Source organism: Galeopterus variegatus, unplaced genomic scaffold (assembly GCF_000696425.1).
Source record: "Galeopterus variegatus unplaced genomic scaffold, G_variegatus-3.0.2 Scaffold80, whole genome shotgun sequence".
Taxonomy (NCBI): domain Eukaryota; kingdom Metazoa; phylum Chordata; class Mammalia; order Dermoptera; family Cynocephalidae; genus Galeopterus; species Galeopterus variegatus.
The window spans coordinates 489,876-505,152 of NW_007726191.1; the positions used below are offsets into that span (position 1 = coordinate 489,876).

The window sequence follows — 15,277 nt, forward strand, 5'->3', positions numbered from 1 at the left end:
CATGGGGCCCAAGCGGCTGGAGCGGCGCCATGGAGCAGGGGGCGCCGCGGCAGGTGAACGGCGCCGGGGAGGCCGGGCTGCGCGCGGGGGCCGAGGGGATGCGGGGGAAGCTCGTTCACCGTCCCGGGCGCGCCGACTCCGGCCGCGTCCCCAGCGCCGCGCCCCGACCCAGCCCCGGCCTCCGGCCCCGCGACAGCTTCTCAGGCCAGACCTGAGCGTTGAGTTAGGTCGTTCGTGCCCCCTGGAAACGCCCCTAAATCAGCCCCCGGGTGACTCAGAACCTCTAGGCGGGCCAGCCCATGAGCACGTCTAATCCGCAGTGTGAGCCACCAGGGAGGGCCCCAAAGTTTCCTAAGATCGGTTCTCTAGGTGGGACTCCAAGGCCGATGGGAATTAGCCGGGAAAGCCAAGGGGGGCCGGTGCGGGCCCTTGGGGAGGGGACCTTCCCAGAGCACGTGTGGCACGCAGGAGTGTGTATGCAAGGGGAGGGGTGAGCCCAGTGCCCTGCGGCAACCTTCGGGTCACAGAGGGCTCCAGGATGCGGAGGGCGCAGGGGTTCTTGCCCAGAGGTGGCAATAGGCGTGCATAGGCCCAGAGGGCCGAAGCTGTGTGTGTGTGTGTGTGTGTGTGTGAGACATCCGTGGACAACATACTGTCCCAGCACAGTGCAGGAAGGAGGAGGTGTGTGTGTACGTGTAGGGATTCCAGCCCAGAGCAGACAGGACCATGTATTCAGGGGTGAGGTGTAGCAGACAGAGACTCCTTGAGTGCCCTCACCCCAATCGCTTAGGCAGCTTCAGGACTGGTTCCCTGTACCACCCACCCCCTTCCTCCGGAGGTCCCTCCGCCTGTTCCAGCCATAGCTTGTACACATTTTCCGATTTCCTACTGGCCTCCGCCCTGCAGCAGTGGCTGGGTGACTCAGGACCCTGGTGGCCAGGCCCCCAGCTCCATGGGACCTTTGTTTGCTGAGGCCTTTGGCTCTGGCCCCTCTTGCCTAGGGCAGTCAGAGGATTTCCTGAGCCTCGCCCTTGCCCTCTGACAGCCGGGCCAGCAGCCCAGCCAAGGTCTGGGGTGGGGGTCCCTAAGGCTGGGGTAGCCATACTTTCCACTGGGCTCAGGAGATGGAACGCAGAAAGGTAAGATGAGGGTCTCTGCAAATATCCATGTTGGGGGGCAGACATCATGTGTTTCCCTTGGCTGAGGTCAGCCTTGGCATTGGTTGGTTTGAAATATCAGCCTCTGGGAAGGAGGTTTTCCTGTTTCTGGCTCCAACCTGGGGGGAAGTGGTGAGAGAGCTTTCTGCTTCCTCCTAGGAGCTGAGCTGGGAGTCAGCACTTGGAGACCTCCTCAGCCCCTCTCTGTACCTCTGCTTTACCACCTGTGGCATTAAGATGTCAGGCGAACAAGCCCTGGCCTCTTAGGCCACCGGCTGCCTTCTCCATGTGACCTTGGGTGAATCCTTTCTCAGCGCTGAGCTTTTTCCAGCTCTGAGATTCTTTTGTGGATCCCAGATTTAGAGAGAGCAGCCTGATTACACATGGTTGGCAGGGATAGCCTGGGACCAAAGAGATGGTTTCTTCTCTGTATTGCCACTGTGGGCTTGTTACTTAACCTCTCTGTGCCTCAGTTTTCTTGGCTATAAAATGGGGGTAATAACTATTCCTACCTGGTGGAGTTGCTATGAGGAGTAATGAGTTAATATATGCAAAGCTTTTAGAACAGATCCTGCACCCAGTAAGCACCATATAAGCATCAGCAATCCCCCCCACTCCCCAACAATGGCAGAGGACATGAGCATGGACTAGCTATATGGTCTTGGGGTTTCCATCTGGAGCAGGGGTGCTGAGCTCTGAGGGCAGAGATGCTTCCCACACCCTGCGGGAGGACTCAGTCCTGGGTGCCGTCCACTCCTCACCCTTCGTCTGTGGTGAGCAGAGGCAGCTGGTGGGGGCTGTATGGTCTGACTCCCCTCCACCCTTCTGCAGCCTGAGCTGGGCCAGGCGCCCCCAGAGGATGAGAAAGAGGTGATCCGCCGAGCCATCCAGAAGGAGCTGAAAATCAAGGAGGGTGTGGAGAACCTGCGGCGTGTGGCCACAGACCGCCGTCACCTGGGCCACGTGCAGCAGCTGCTGCGGTCCTCTAACCGCCGTCTGGAGCAGCTGCATGGCGAGCTGCGGGAGCTGCATGCCCGCATCCTGCTGCCCGGCCCTGGGCCTGGCCCGGCTGGTAAGTGGGGAGTCTGAGCAGAGCCCTCAGGACAGGAAGCTCCAGGCCAAGCCAGCGCCTGACCTTGGCCCTGACCATTGTGCCCAGGAGGGGAGGGGGGAGCTAGGCCATGGTGGGGGTCTCAGCTCTGGGTGATGGGTTTATGTGCCCTACACTCCCTGCGCACAGAACCTGTGGCCTCAGGACCCCAGTTGTGGGCAGAACAGCCAAGGGCTCGGCACTTGGAGGCCCTACGGAGGCAGCTGCAGGTGGAGCTGAAGGTAAAGCAGGGGGCTGAGAACATGACCTACACATATGCCAGTGGTACCTCCAAGGTAAGCCCCCTTGGGTCTGATGGGGGGGCACAACCCAGCCTCCAATCTGGTAGGAGAGACTTAGCTCTCAGATATTAGGGGAGGTGCACAGCTCCAGCCCCTGTTCTGACAGGGAAATGCAATCCAGCCATTGTGTTGATAAGGGAGATACAGTCCCAGCCCTTGGTCTGATGGGGGAAATACAGCCCTAAATCCCAGCTGGGTAGAGAAGGTGTGGCTGTAACCCTCAGTCTAATGGAGAAGGCCCAACACTATTCTAATGGAATCTCAGCCCAGTCCCCAGTCCCAACTCCCAGCATGATGTGGGGAGCTGGGCCCCAGTTCTTGACTGATAGGAGGGCTTAGCCCTGGTCCTGATCTGATGGGGGAGGCTTGACCCAGCCCTCGTCAGTCTGTTGATGGAGAAGACTCTGCCCTCCTCACCCCCCTCAAGTCTAACAAGGGAGGCTTGGCTCTAGTGTTTGGCTTACCAAGGAGGTTTGGCTTTAACCCTGGTATGATGGGAGAAGCTTGGCTCTCATCTCTGGTCTGACTGGGGAGGCTCTGGCCCAGCCCTGGTCTGATGGGACATATGTCACGTTCCCATAGGAGAGGAAGCTCCTGGCAGCTGCCCAGCAGATGCTGCGGGACAGCCAGCTGAAGGTGGCCCTGCTGCGAATGAAGATCAGCAGCCTGGAGGCCAGTGAGTCTCCCGAGCCAGGTGAGGCCTGGAGAAGTGGAAAGAGAGGGCAGAGCAGGGCGGGGCCGGGGCTGAGGCCTGACCTCCTCCCCCAGGCCCTGAGCTGCTGGTGGACGAGCTGCAGCATCGACTGCGCATTGAGGCTGCTGTCGCCGAGGGTGCCAAGAACGTGGTGAAGCTGCTTGGTAGCCGGAGAGCACAGGACCGCAAGGCCCTGGCTGAGGTCAGGCCGTGGTCTCCTCCCCTCCGTGCTGCTCCTCTCTGAGGGTCTGCTTGTTCCCATACCACTCTCTGCAGTGGTGGGAGGCACTGCTGGACTGGCCATGCAGGGTGGCAGTGGAAACAGGAGGCACATTTCTGTAAAATCCTCATGTAGGAGGGTGGGGGGGTGTCTCCAGGTGGCCTGGGCTGCTGCACATTTCCCCTCTGGTACCCATGGGCCTGCCCCTTCCTGTGTTGCCTACGCAGGCCCAGGCTCAGCTCCAGGAGTCCTCCCAGAAACTGGATCTCCTGCGGCTGGCCTTGGAGCAGCTGCTGGAGGGACTGCCTCCTGCCCACCCTCTGCGCAGCAGAGTGGCCCGAGAGCTGCGGACTGCGGTGCTTGGGAACCCCCAGCCTTCAGGGACACTTGTGAAGCCTACCGCCCTGACAGGTAGCCAGGAGTCCCTCCCACTGCAGACTCTCCTTCCCTTTCTTTCCTTGGGAGCAGAGCTGAGAGGAGGAAGTGCAGGGGCTGGGGGAGGCCCCCTCACATGGCCTTGGAGAATCAGGAATCCTTCCTGGAGGAGGTGGCGTCTGAGTTTGGCCTTGGAGGACTTAAGGCAGTACTTATGGTCAAGGAGACAAGTTGAGGAAGGCAGAAAGAACAGCTAGTTAAAAGGCCTAGAGTTCAACTACTCAGGGCCACCCTATATTCCGACTTGGAGCTAAACACCGCAGTTCCTCACGTCCTGCCTAAGATGATCTTCCTACTAGGGCACCTGTCTTTGTTTACAAAGGAGCCTCAAGGTCTCTCTGAGTCTAAGCCCCAAGCCCAGCTGCCCTAAATAGTGCTCTTAGGCCCAGTCTATGTCCTAAAAAGCTGCTGGGGTATGGGGGGACTGGCTGTTTAACTCAGTTGGTTATAACGCAGCCTGATAACCCCATGGTCACAGGTTCAGATCCCCATACAGACCAGCTTCTGGGAAAAAAAAAAATGCTGCTAGGGCCGGCCTGTGGCTCACTTGGGAGAGTGTGGTGCTGATAACACCAAGGCCACGGGTTCGGATCCCATATAGGGATGGCCGGTTCGCTCACTGGCTGAGCGTGGTGCTGACAACACCAAGTCAAGGGTTAAGATCCCCTTACTGGTCATCTTTAAAAAAAAAAAAAAAAAATGCTGCTAGGTTCCCACTGTTTCCTCTACCCTTTGATAGACAAACTCTAGTGACCCTAAAAATGAACCCACTCAGTTGGCAAAACATGTTTCGTACCCACCAGGGGAGGTAGAGCAGAGCTGGGACTCACCCACTGTTCAGATGGGGAAACAGGCCCAGGAAGCAAATGGGGCAGGATGGGAAGCCAGGCGTCCTGCTGCCTGCCCCAGGCTCTTGACCCTGCCGTGCTGCTCTCAAGGCTCTGAGTCCTGGGCTGCATCTCGTCCTGTCCTGCGGCTCTGTGCAGGCTGGGTGAGGTCTGGGTCCTGTTCCTCTGCCTGTGGGTCCCTTCTGTCCCGGCACGCAGAGGGTGCCCAGGGGGGTGAGCCAGTGGGTCTTTGTGAGGATGGCAGGTGGCTACCAAGGCCTGATGTGAGTGGAGTCTGGGTTTGGCCACCTCCTGAAGAGGTTGGCATTCCTGTATGTCGCAGGGCATACTGGTGGTCTGGTGGTGGCAGTGGGAAGATGGCACCTGACAGTGCCCCCGACCCACATTCCCCTACAGGGACGCTGCAGGTCCACCTCCTGGGCTGTGAGCAGCTGCTGACAGCTGTGCCTGGACGTTCTCCGGTGGCTGCACTGGCCGGCAGCCCCTCTGAGGGCTGGCTTCGGGCCAGGGCCAAGCAGCAGCGTGGCGGAGGCGAGCTGGCCAGTGAGTAGGGACGGAGCTGTGGGGCAGCAGCAGGGGACACCTGCCCCAGGCCTGTCCTGAGCCCAACTCTGGCCCCACAGGTGAGGTGCTGGCCGTGCTGAAAGTGGACAACCGCATTGTGGGCCAGACAGGCTGGGGGCAGGTGGCCCAGCGGTCCTGGGACCAGACCTTTGTCATCCCCCTGGAGCGAGTAAGGCTGCCTTTTGTGTGGTTTCCCTAAGGGGTAACCTTAGGCCATGGGGTAGAAGGCCCCCTAGGTCAGGGCTGGTGCCACACCCCACGCCTCAGTTTGGCCTCCCTGACACAGGCCCGGGAACTGGAGATCGGGGTGCATTGGCGGGACTGGCGGCAGCTGTGTGGCGTGGCCTTTTTGAGGCTCGAGGACTTCCTGGACAATGCCTGTCACCAGCTTTCCCTCAGCCTGGTGCCACAGGGGCTGCTCTTTGCCCAGGTGCTTACCTCCCCTCTGCCCTCTGACCTGGTGAGCCCCTGGGTGAATCAGGGCTTGAAAGAGCCTTTAAGACTGTGACCCACTCATGCATAGGACCCACCCAGGCAGAGGTGTGGACATTCCCAGCTCCTCTCTAAGGGGCCCCATCTGGAGGCCTGAGTCCCGGTCCTGATTCTGTCTTGCCTTGTGTGTGACCCTGTCTCTCTTCTCTGGGCTTCAGTTTTTCCACTGGTTGCAATGAGGACATTGAATTAATCTCTTTGGGTCCTCTGGCTCTTGCATATGTCAGCACTGGGGGCTGGGGCTGGGATCCCAGTGGCAGAGGAGGTGCTGTGGCAGATGGAGTGGGAGCAAACTAGTCTTCAGCTCTGCCCCCTGTCCCTGCAGGTGACCTTCTGTGACCCTGTCATTGAGAGGAGGCCCCGGCTACAGAGGCAGAAACGCATTTTCTCTAAACGCAGAGGTATGGAAGGAACGGGGGCTTACAGGTAGAGAGCAGGGCTGGAGCTGTCAGGGTGCCCCTGGACTGAGATTGCCCTTTGTCCCCAGGCCAGGACTTCCTGAGGGCTTCCCAGATGAACCTCAGCATGGCGGCCTGGGGGCGCTTGGTCATGAACTTACTGCCCCCCTGCAGCTCCCCAAGCACGATCAGCCCCCCCAAAGGGTGCCCCCAAACCCCGACTACACCCCGAGGTGCCTCTGACCCTGCCTCCCCCAGGTGAGGAGCCACCTTGCCACAGAGAAGCCTGTGGTCTGCAGGCTTCTCTGGCATTCACCTCTCTCCAGGTTCACTTGGTGTCTGTCTTTCTATCCCTATTATTGCACATCATTGGACTCTCTCTGTCTGTCTCTCTGCATGGCTGTGTGTCCGGCCTGGCAGCTATTGCATCTGCCTGTGCTCAGCCATGTGTCTGCTTCTTCCCCGTAGTAATTTCCTGCCCAAGAGAACCCCCCTGGGAGAAGATATGAAGGCCCCACCCAAGCCCCCGCGCCTCTACTTGCCCCAGGAGGTGACCCCTGAGGAGATTCCGGTGAGGGGGAGAGCTGGTAGCCCCTGGGGGTGGGGGTGGCAGGCCTGGAGGGAAAGAGGGAGGGAAGGCCAGCCCTGCCCTGAGCCCTTTGCCCTCACAGCGCACCAAACGCCCCCACATGGAGCCCAGGACTGGACTCGGGCCGTCTCCACCAGCCACCCCGACCAGGTACCCCACCCAGCTCCTGTTCACGTTGGAGGTGTTTATCCGCTTACTTGAGCATTTGCAGATCCATTCCCACATCACTCCGGGGCTCCTCCACCAGCCACCCCGACCAGGTACCCCACCCAGCTCCTGTTCACGTTGGAGGTGTTTATCCACTTACTTGAGCATTTGCAGATCCATTCCCACATCACTCCGGGGCTCATTGGGTGTATGCACTGGCTTGTTCTCACGTTCTTATCTGCCAAGCCCACATTATTGAGGTCCAGCTGTATGCCGGACTCTAGGGAGCTCTGGGAGCCCTCGCTGCAGGTGGGGACAGCCCGGAACTGGGCATGGAGGGTTTGGAGTGGCTCTGGATGGAGACCCAGCCCTCATCCTAGGGGGCTTCCTGTGCCCTCTCTCTCTCCTCTCTCTCACAGGAAACCCCCCCGGCTTCAGGACTTTCGCTGCTTGGCTGTGCTGGGCCGGGGACACTTCGGGAAGGTAGTGGGCTGAGGAGGGTGCAGAGGAGCGGGGTGGACAGGCTCAGGTCATTAGCTAGGAGGACACTGTGTCCTGTGGGGGTAGTGAGTGGGGGAAGTAAAGGCTCCCCCTGACTACCCAGCTGGAGCCCAGCCTCTCTCTGGTTCCCAGGTCCTCCTGGTCCAGTTCAAGGGGACGGGGAAATACTACGCCATCAAAGCACTGAAGAAGCAGGAGGTGCTCAGCCGGGATGAGATAGAGAGGTGTGCGGTGGGGCTGGAGGGGGGCCCTAGGCAACCAGGCCCTGGCCCTGGCGGGTCGCCAGGATGGCTGGCCTAGGCTGTGGGCATCCAGAAGGCAGCTGAAGTTTCCTGGGGCTTTGGAGTGGTGACCCTGTGGGGCCAGCTGGGACTGGGTTCTCTTTAAAGTGCCTGTCATGGTTAACTGTTGCCCTTGGTCAGGTCCTCTCCTCTCTCTGAACCTCAGTTTGCTCTTCTGTGAAATGGGGACAGTGTTGCTTGTGCAGACTCAGTGACCCCTGTGAGCCTGGGATACATAGAAACCTGCACTCTGCCCACCTGGCATTTGGGCTGAAGACCCAGCGAGCCGGGTGTCGTGTGGATGGCAGTGCACAGCCAGTGGAGGTTGTCCTGTCCTCTAAGACCCACACCCTGCCCTGTAGTCTGTACTGTGAGAAGCGCATCCTGGAGGCTGTGGGCCGCACGGGGCACCCCTTTCTGCTGTCCCTCCTTGCCTGCTTCCAGACCTGCAGCCACGCCTGCTTCGTGACGGAGTTTGTGCCCGGCGGTGACCTCATGATGCACATCCATGAGGATGTCTTCCCTGAGCCCCAGGCCTGGTGGGTTCCCATCCTTCTGCCTGCCTCTTCCAGCAAACGTCCCTGCTTCCCTGCAAGCGCTCCCTTCATCCTGCTTCCTGCAGGGCACCCATCAGCAGAAGAGCACGAGTCAGAGAGGCTTTGGTTCCAATCCTGGCACCAACTCTCACAGCATTTGTGACCCTGGGCCTCAGTTTATGTAGCTGTGAATTGGGCTGATACTACCTGTTTCATGGAAGTGTTGCATAGAGGAGAGCAATATTTATAACTTGCCTAGCACATGGGCTGGTAGCTGGAGTTAATTTTTACCCTCCAGTGTGGGCTCTGAAGTTAGAGACCTAAATTGGCTTATCAGCTCTGCCGCTAGCTGTGTGTCCCCGGACAGGTCCTCAGAGCCTTGTTGGAAAGATAGGCAGATGAGTGTCAACTGCCGGCTGCTGGGCGGATGCTAAGAGAATAGGCTGTGTGGAACCTGCGGCATAGTCCCTGGCACAGTTTAAGAGCCCAGGAAGGGGGGCCAGCTCGTGGCTCACTCGGGAGAGTGTGGTGCTGATAACACCAAGGCCCCGGGTTTGGATCCCTATATAGGGATGGCCGGTTTGCTCACTGGCTGAGCGTGGTGCTGACAACACCAAGTCAAGGGTTAAGATCCCCTTACCGGTCAACTTAAAAAAAAAAAAAAAAAAAAAAAAAAGCCCAGAAGGGTAAACTGTGGATGGCAACCTTGGGACCGTTATCTGGGGGAGTCCCCCAACCCAGGCATGATGCTTGTCCGAGACTCTTGCCCACATCTGACTCTGGCCATGGCCATTGTGGTGCCCCTGCCCTGCCTCTGTGGTGCCTGTCCTAGCCTGAACTCTCCCACACCTCACCCTTCCAGCTTCTATGTGGCCTGTGTGGTCCTGGGGCTGCAATTCCTACACGAGAAGAAGATCATTTACAGGTAACTTCTGACCCAGAGATGCCGAGTGGTGGGGAGGGTGGGCAAGGAGGCAGATGCTGCCTTCCTCCTGGGCTGCTCTGGGGGCACTTGCTATTCCCTGGGCCTCAGCCCTTCTCAGCCCCTTTGATCACCCCCCTGCCCCCCTGCCCTCAGGGACCTAAAGTTGGATAATCTTCTGCTGGATGCCCAGGGTTTCCTGAAGATCGCAGACTTTGGGCTATGCAAGGAAGGTGGGATCGCCTGTCAGGATCCATATCCTCCAGCCTTGCCTACCCAGTCAGGCTGGCAGGGTGGTTGGCAAGTGGCATCTCCCAGGAAGTCTCTTCCCCACCCATGGATACCTTGGTTTCCCCACCCCAGTCCTCATGCTAGGGGACAGCTGGGCACATTGGTCCTTCCTGCACTTGGCCAGGGCTGGGAGAGGGTACTGGGTTCTACTTTCTGTGTGACTTGCTGAGACTCAGCTTCCTCTTAGGGTATGGGCAGGGCTTGGCACCGGGTCGGGTACCTGGGATCATAAGTCTTGGCTAGGGGTTCCTACAGCCACAGAAGTTATGGTGAATGGGATGCACTGAGAAGGCACTGGTGTGGATGTTGATTTTCAGGGATTGGCTTCGGGGACCGGACAAGCACCTTCTGTGGCACCCCGGAGTTCCTGGCCCCCGAGGTGCTTACCCAGGAGTCCTACACGCGAGCCGTGGACTGGTGGGGACTGGGTGTACTGCTCTACGAGATGCTGGTGGGCGAGGTGAGCACTGGAGCAGGCCTGCTGGGCCTTAGGATGGGAGGCTGCCCATGCACCCGCTGAACCCCCATCTCCACAGTGCCCGTTCCCAGGGGACACCGAGGAGGAGGTATTTGATTGCATTGTCAGCGCAGACGCCCTGTACCCCCACTTTCTATCAGTGCAAGGGCTCGAACTCATTCAGAAGGTGAGACCCAGAGTGCTGGGCTGGGTGGGACAGCTGCTCATGGCTTGAGTGTCCCCTGCCACCCATTCCTGTGGTCCTGTGGCCCAGCTCCCAGGGGCCCCTGTGGAGTGGGCAGTGCTGGGGCCAAACGCCCCAAGCAAGCCCTTATCCTATTGTCCAGCTCCTGCAGAAGTGTCCGGAGAAGCGGCTAGGGGCGGGCCAGCAGGACGCTGAGGAGATCAAGAGCCAGCCATTCTTCAGGGTGAGTGGCTGGGCGGCACTGGCCCCGGCACCTGGCAGGCTGGGGTGCGTGGAGTGCCCCAGGGCTGCCACTCCGGTGGTCGTCTGAGGCCCCTCTGTTCTTGCCCCCAGACCACCGACTGGCAGGCCCTGCTCGCCCGCACCGTGCTGCCTCCCTTCGTGCCCACCCTCTGTGGCCCCGCAGACCTGCGCTACTTCGAGGGCGAGTTCACAGGGTTGCCGCCTGCCCTGACCCCACCTGCCCCCCGCAGCTCCCTCACTGCCCACCAACAGGCCGCCTTCCGGGACTTTGATTTTGTGTCACAGCGATTCCTGGAGCCCTGAGGGTCTCTCTCAGCCCCCCTCCGTCTCCTGACCCCCCCAGACTGCTAGAACCTCCACTCGCCCGCTTGTGTGCCCTGCCACGGGGGCCCAGGCCTTGCCTGGGAGCTATGAGCCCTTGGGACTCAAGGTGGTGGCCATAGGGTTACTCTCCTAGGCTTTGCGCAGTGTCACTGGGCAGTGTCCCTTCCCCTCCCACCCACCCTGCCTCCGCCTCCCAGTGAGACCTGAACCAGAAGGAGGACTGCAGCGAGGAATGTTTTGGTTTGTCTTTTTAATACTTGACTTGCTTTATGGATTATTAAATTTGTAAAACTGTGCACTGGACGCAGCCTGGTTTGTGGGCAGGGTGGAGCCTGGGGTCCATTTGTGCCCGAGCCCCCTACAGATCCTGTTCCTCCCCTCTTCTCTTGGGAGAGAGAACTGCCCACTGAGGTGGGGATTCTGTCTCAAAGCTCTGCTCTGAGGCCTGGGAGGAGCAGGCAGGAGTGAGGGGCCCCAGGCCCTCTACAGGCTGACCCCAGCCGGGTACAACCCCTTGGGTTTTCAGGCACAAGATGGGGGCCCCACCTCCAGCGATCCTAAACAGCCTGGCTGCTGCCCTCCTCCTGCTCCTCGGCCCGGAGGGTCTCCCAGGACCCTGAGGGCCATCCGCAGAAGAAGTGGGCCAGGTTGTGGGTCAGGCCGCGGTCGAAGGGGTTGCCAGGCCGCTGGCGGAGGTAGGCAATGCGGTGTGAGGAGATGAACTCCCAGGTGGTGGTGTTGCTGGCCACCAGGTAGAGGTGCGAGGCCAGGAGCAGGCCGGCCACCAATGAGAAGAGGGACAGCAGCAGGAAGGTGGCAAACAGGAGCCCGCTGGACCGCAGCCACAGCCCCCAGGGCTGGAAGAACCGGAGGCCTGACCTGCAGGGCAGAGACAGGGACCCAGGGCTGGGGGAGGTCAGGGCACCTCTCTCCCCCTCCCGCACACCAGGGAGCCCTGGCTGTGGATACAACTGTGGGCGCAAGCCCTGGGCAATGGCGGCACCTACCATGCCAGGGACAGGCCCCACAGAAGCACCACCAGCTGCAGCGCCAGGTAGGCCACGAATAACGGGTGGTTGCGTCCCCCGACACAATTCTCCATCCAGGGGCAGTGGTGGTCATAGCGGCGGACGCAGCGGCGGCACTCCCGGCAGTGCCGGGCCCGCAGGGGCTGCTGTGGGCACGAAGGGGAGTTGGGGCTCAGCACTGGCCCCTGTGTAGACCCGCCACTGAGGGCAGGGAGGGGGGCGAGGGTCTGGGCCTGAATCCGGGAGGCCTTCCTGGAGGCGGGGGAGGTCAGGGTATTGGGGCAGGACTAGGTCAGGGAGGCTCAACTTTGATCCAGCCCCTCCCACAGGGTTCCCTGCATCACCCACCAGCACCAGGCAGTATCTGCAGCGCCTAAGGGTGATGGCCTGAGGGACCATGGCTGTCTGTTCCTCCTTGGGCTCCTCCTGAAAATGAGGGACAGGGTATAAGACAGGGATCCCCTTGGGAGGCAGATGGCACTGGTGGGGGGTGTCTCTCTAGGGGGCCACCTTATCGCTGGGTGTGGAGAGGTTGGGGCCCATCTCATGCAGAATGGAGGTGTGGAGTGCGGAAGAGCACCCTGGACTGAGCAAGGCTGTGTGACCTTTGCAAGTTGCTTCCCCTCTCTGGGCTTCAGCAATTTCCTCATTGGATGGGGTTCTAGGACTGGCAACAGCGTTCACTGAGATGCCCCTCAGAAGCTTGCAGCACAGGGCCTGGCATGGAGACTGTTACTGGGGCCTTGGGTCCCCTGTTGGCAGAAGGAGGGGTTCAAGCCCCCAGGGGCCCTGGTTACCTGGGGCTGGGGCGGAACGTTCACGTAGCCTGGGTCCATGAGCGATACGGCCAGGTAGAGCAGCAGGGAGCCCAGCACCAGGAACAGGAAGGTGAGGGGCAGGAGCAGCTGCCCCTGCTCTTCCCACTGCCGCAGCTCTGGAGAGGCCAGAGGAGGACAGTGAGGCTGGGGCTTGGACAGAACAAGACGGGGTGAGGCTGGGGTGCAGCCAGAGATGGCAAGTGTGTTCCTGGCTGAGCAAAGGGCTGGAGGTGGGGTTCCATGAATGGCCGAGTGTGGCCACAGCACAGGGTGTAGGAGGGGGAAGTTCAGGCCCAACAAAAAAAGAGCAGTTCATCTGCACTTATCTGCAGGGTAATAGGGAACCATGGAAGGTTATAGGGTGAGATCAGCTTCCAAACACCCTCCTGCTGCTAGAGAGAAGATGGATCAGAGGGGATGCTTGGAGGCAGAGAGGTCTGGCCAGGAGGAAGAGGAGAGTGGCTGAACAAGTCCTGGCTGGGAGGGGGAGGGGAGGGAAGGGGCCAGACCTGACTGGACCTGGGGGAGAGGGAGCAGAGGTCTTAGGTCTCTGGTTCTTTGACGGGGGGAGAGAATTGGCCAATTCTTAAATGGTTGACACAGAGACATAGGAGGGCAGGGCTGGCTGGCAGGCTCTGATGCTGCAGAGGGACATGACGGGAGCCCACGGCATGAAGGGTCCAGAGAGTTTAAGCCCAAGGAGGTGACTGAGGATTTGTGGAAGGCAGGGGGTGGGGGGCGGAGGAGGAACGAGCAGTGAGGGGCGTGACAGCCAGACAGCAGAACGTGGACAACTCTGGTGCCCCTTGGTTGTAAAAGACAGCAGAGAAGGAAGGGGGTTATTGAGGAGAGGAGGTCCTCTTCTGATGGGGAGACTTGAGCAAGTTTTTAGGATAAAGGGCAAAGGTGGTGGAGGAAACTGAGGGCTTGGGAGGAAGGTGAGAAGGGCCCCCGCTGGGGGGGCGCTGAGTCTGGACCAACAGGGAGGAGTGGGGCTGCTGCGGTGGCAGTGGGGGAGGCTGCTTGTGGCAGGTAAAAGCATGGGGTAGGGGGCTTCTGAGGGGGATGATGGGAATGGAGGTGGTGGGTGGGAGAATGGGTGCTACTATGGGAAGATGGGAGACAGGCTGCTCCCTTAGAGGGGTGTTCCCTTGCCTAAGGGTGGGAGCCTGGACTTGGGCAGCTTGTGGCCATGGTGTGGGTGGGGGTGTGGGGGGGATGCCAATCCTCATAATCTTATAGCCGGGAAGGTTGGGAGTCAATTCCTGGGAAGGATCTGGTGGGCACAGGAGGGGTCCTGGGACGGACAGGTCATCCGGCAGTGATCAGGAAGATGCTGGGATTACTTAGGGATCGACTGGGTATCAGGCAGAGAGCAGGTGGCTCTTGGAATGACAGATACGGAGAGTGCCTCAGGAGCTGGTGGAGATCGGGTGAATCCCAGGGTCTTTGGGGATGGGGCGGGGGACCGGGTGAGACCCACACATTTGGGGAAGCCCGCGGGATCGGGGGGTCCGGGGTCGCGCGGCGTCCGGCTCACCGGTATCGTGGAGGAAAAGCACCAGCGTGATCCCCCAGGTCAGCACGGTGTGCCCGGTCCGCACCAGGACCCCAGGGCTAAGGAGCGCCCAAGGCGCCATCGCCTCGGCCCAGGGCCCCACCCGGAAGAAGCGCCGAGGTGGGCGGGTCCTCCGGGGGAGAGGGCCCGCGGCCGCCCGGGGATTGGAGGATCCGGACGGTGGGCGGGCCCTACTGGGTCAGGGAGGCTGCCTATTGGGTGGCAGCTGCGGCCAAGTGGGCCCTCAAGCCAACAGGTGCCCGAAGAGGCTGAGGGCGGGGCCGGCGCGCGCGCAATCAGTAACGCCCCAACTCCGGTCGCGACCATCCAGGTAACTTCTGAAAGCCCCGGAGGAGGCGCGAGTCTCCACCCCCTCCCATGGGCTCCGCCCCCAGAGCCTCGCGCATGCGTGCAGCTCCCTGGGCCATTCAAAGATCCAGGTGTTTGCTGCGACTCCGGGAGGCGAGATTGTACCGACTTCAAAAATGTGATGACTAAGGCCTCGAGAGGGGCAGGGCTCGCCCAAGGTCGCTCCGTGGTGACACCCTTACATCCTTGCTCTTCATTTTCAGATACGGTATTGCAAACGGATGAGAGAATAGTGGTGGTCCACGGTGCAGATTCCGGCCGTGGGTGGCCCAGCTTGGGTCGGCGTCAAATACCAGCACTGCCCCTTCCAACCCGTGTGACTTTGGCAAGTTACTGAACCCCTCTGAGCTCTGTTTTCTTTTTCTCTTTTTTAAAGTTAAACAATGATTTTATTGCTTGAGTATATGAGCTCTGTTTTTTATCTGCATAGCAGGGATGGAGATAGTACCCACCACCTAAGGTGGTTGGGAGGATTAACTAATGGAAGTGCAGTGCCTTGCACAGGACTATCTCGACTCCCCTGCTCTAAGTCACCACTGACACTCTGCTAGACTGACTTTCCCAGCCCCGGGCTTCAGGCTATTCTACGATGCTCACACTTCTTCCCTGTGTCCCCACGGCCTTCCCCATTCAGACCTGCTCCTCCCACTGACACCAACGTCCACCCTGATTGGCTCCCCTCCCAGCTTCTGCAGCATACTCTTCTCATATCTGTCGTTTTTGTCAGCTCAACACCACATTTTCTGTTGGGGAGCTGGCTCTTTCTCACCCCATGTGGTTCTGGAGGGAGTGCCCCTCATCCTATAGT

The 15,277-nt window shown here is 60.1% G+C and overlaps 2 protein-coding genes across 2 annotated transcripts; one reads left to right on the forward strand and one right to left on the reverse strand.

The window, feature by feature from the left end:
* The first annotated feature begins 9 nt into the window (after positions 1-9).
* On the forward strand, positions 10-10,990 carry PKN3 (protein kinase N3). The gene is made up of 22 exons (XM_008579358.1): positions 10-53; positions 1,989-2,229; positions 2,398-2,543; positions 3,132-3,243; positions 3,318-3,445; positions 3,691-3,874; positions 5,143-5,289; positions 5,370-5,479; positions 5,597-5,740; positions 6,128-6,203; positions 6,290-6,458; positions 6,669-6,771; positions 6,872-6,939; positions 7,356-7,419; positions 7,570-7,661; positions 8,081-8,257; positions 9,117-9,179; positions 9,333-9,409; positions 9,785-9,927; positions 10,004-10,111; positions 10,272-10,352; positions 10,463-10,990. The coding sequence occupies exons 1-22, from the start codon at positions 30-32 to the stop codon at positions 10,673-10,675; spliced, it is 2,670 nt and encodes an 889-aa protein (XP_008577580.1). The 5' UTR covers positions 10-29; the 3' UTR covers positions 10,676-10,990.
* On the reverse strand, positions 10,932-14,211 carry ZDHHC12 (zinc finger, DHHC-type containing 12). The gene is made up of 5 exons (XM_008579347.1): positions 14,083-14,211; positions 12,522-12,658; positions 12,073-12,150; positions 11,704-11,870; positions 10,932-11,575 (listed from the first exon to the last, which is right to left on the reverse strand). The coding sequence occupies exons 1-5, from the start codon at positions 14,180-14,182 to the stop codon at positions 11,254-11,256; spliced, it is 804 nt and encodes a 267-aa protein (XP_008577569.1). The 5' UTR covers positions 14,183-14,211; the 3' UTR covers positions 10,932-11,253.
* Positions 14,212-15,277: the final 1,066 nt, after the last annotated feature.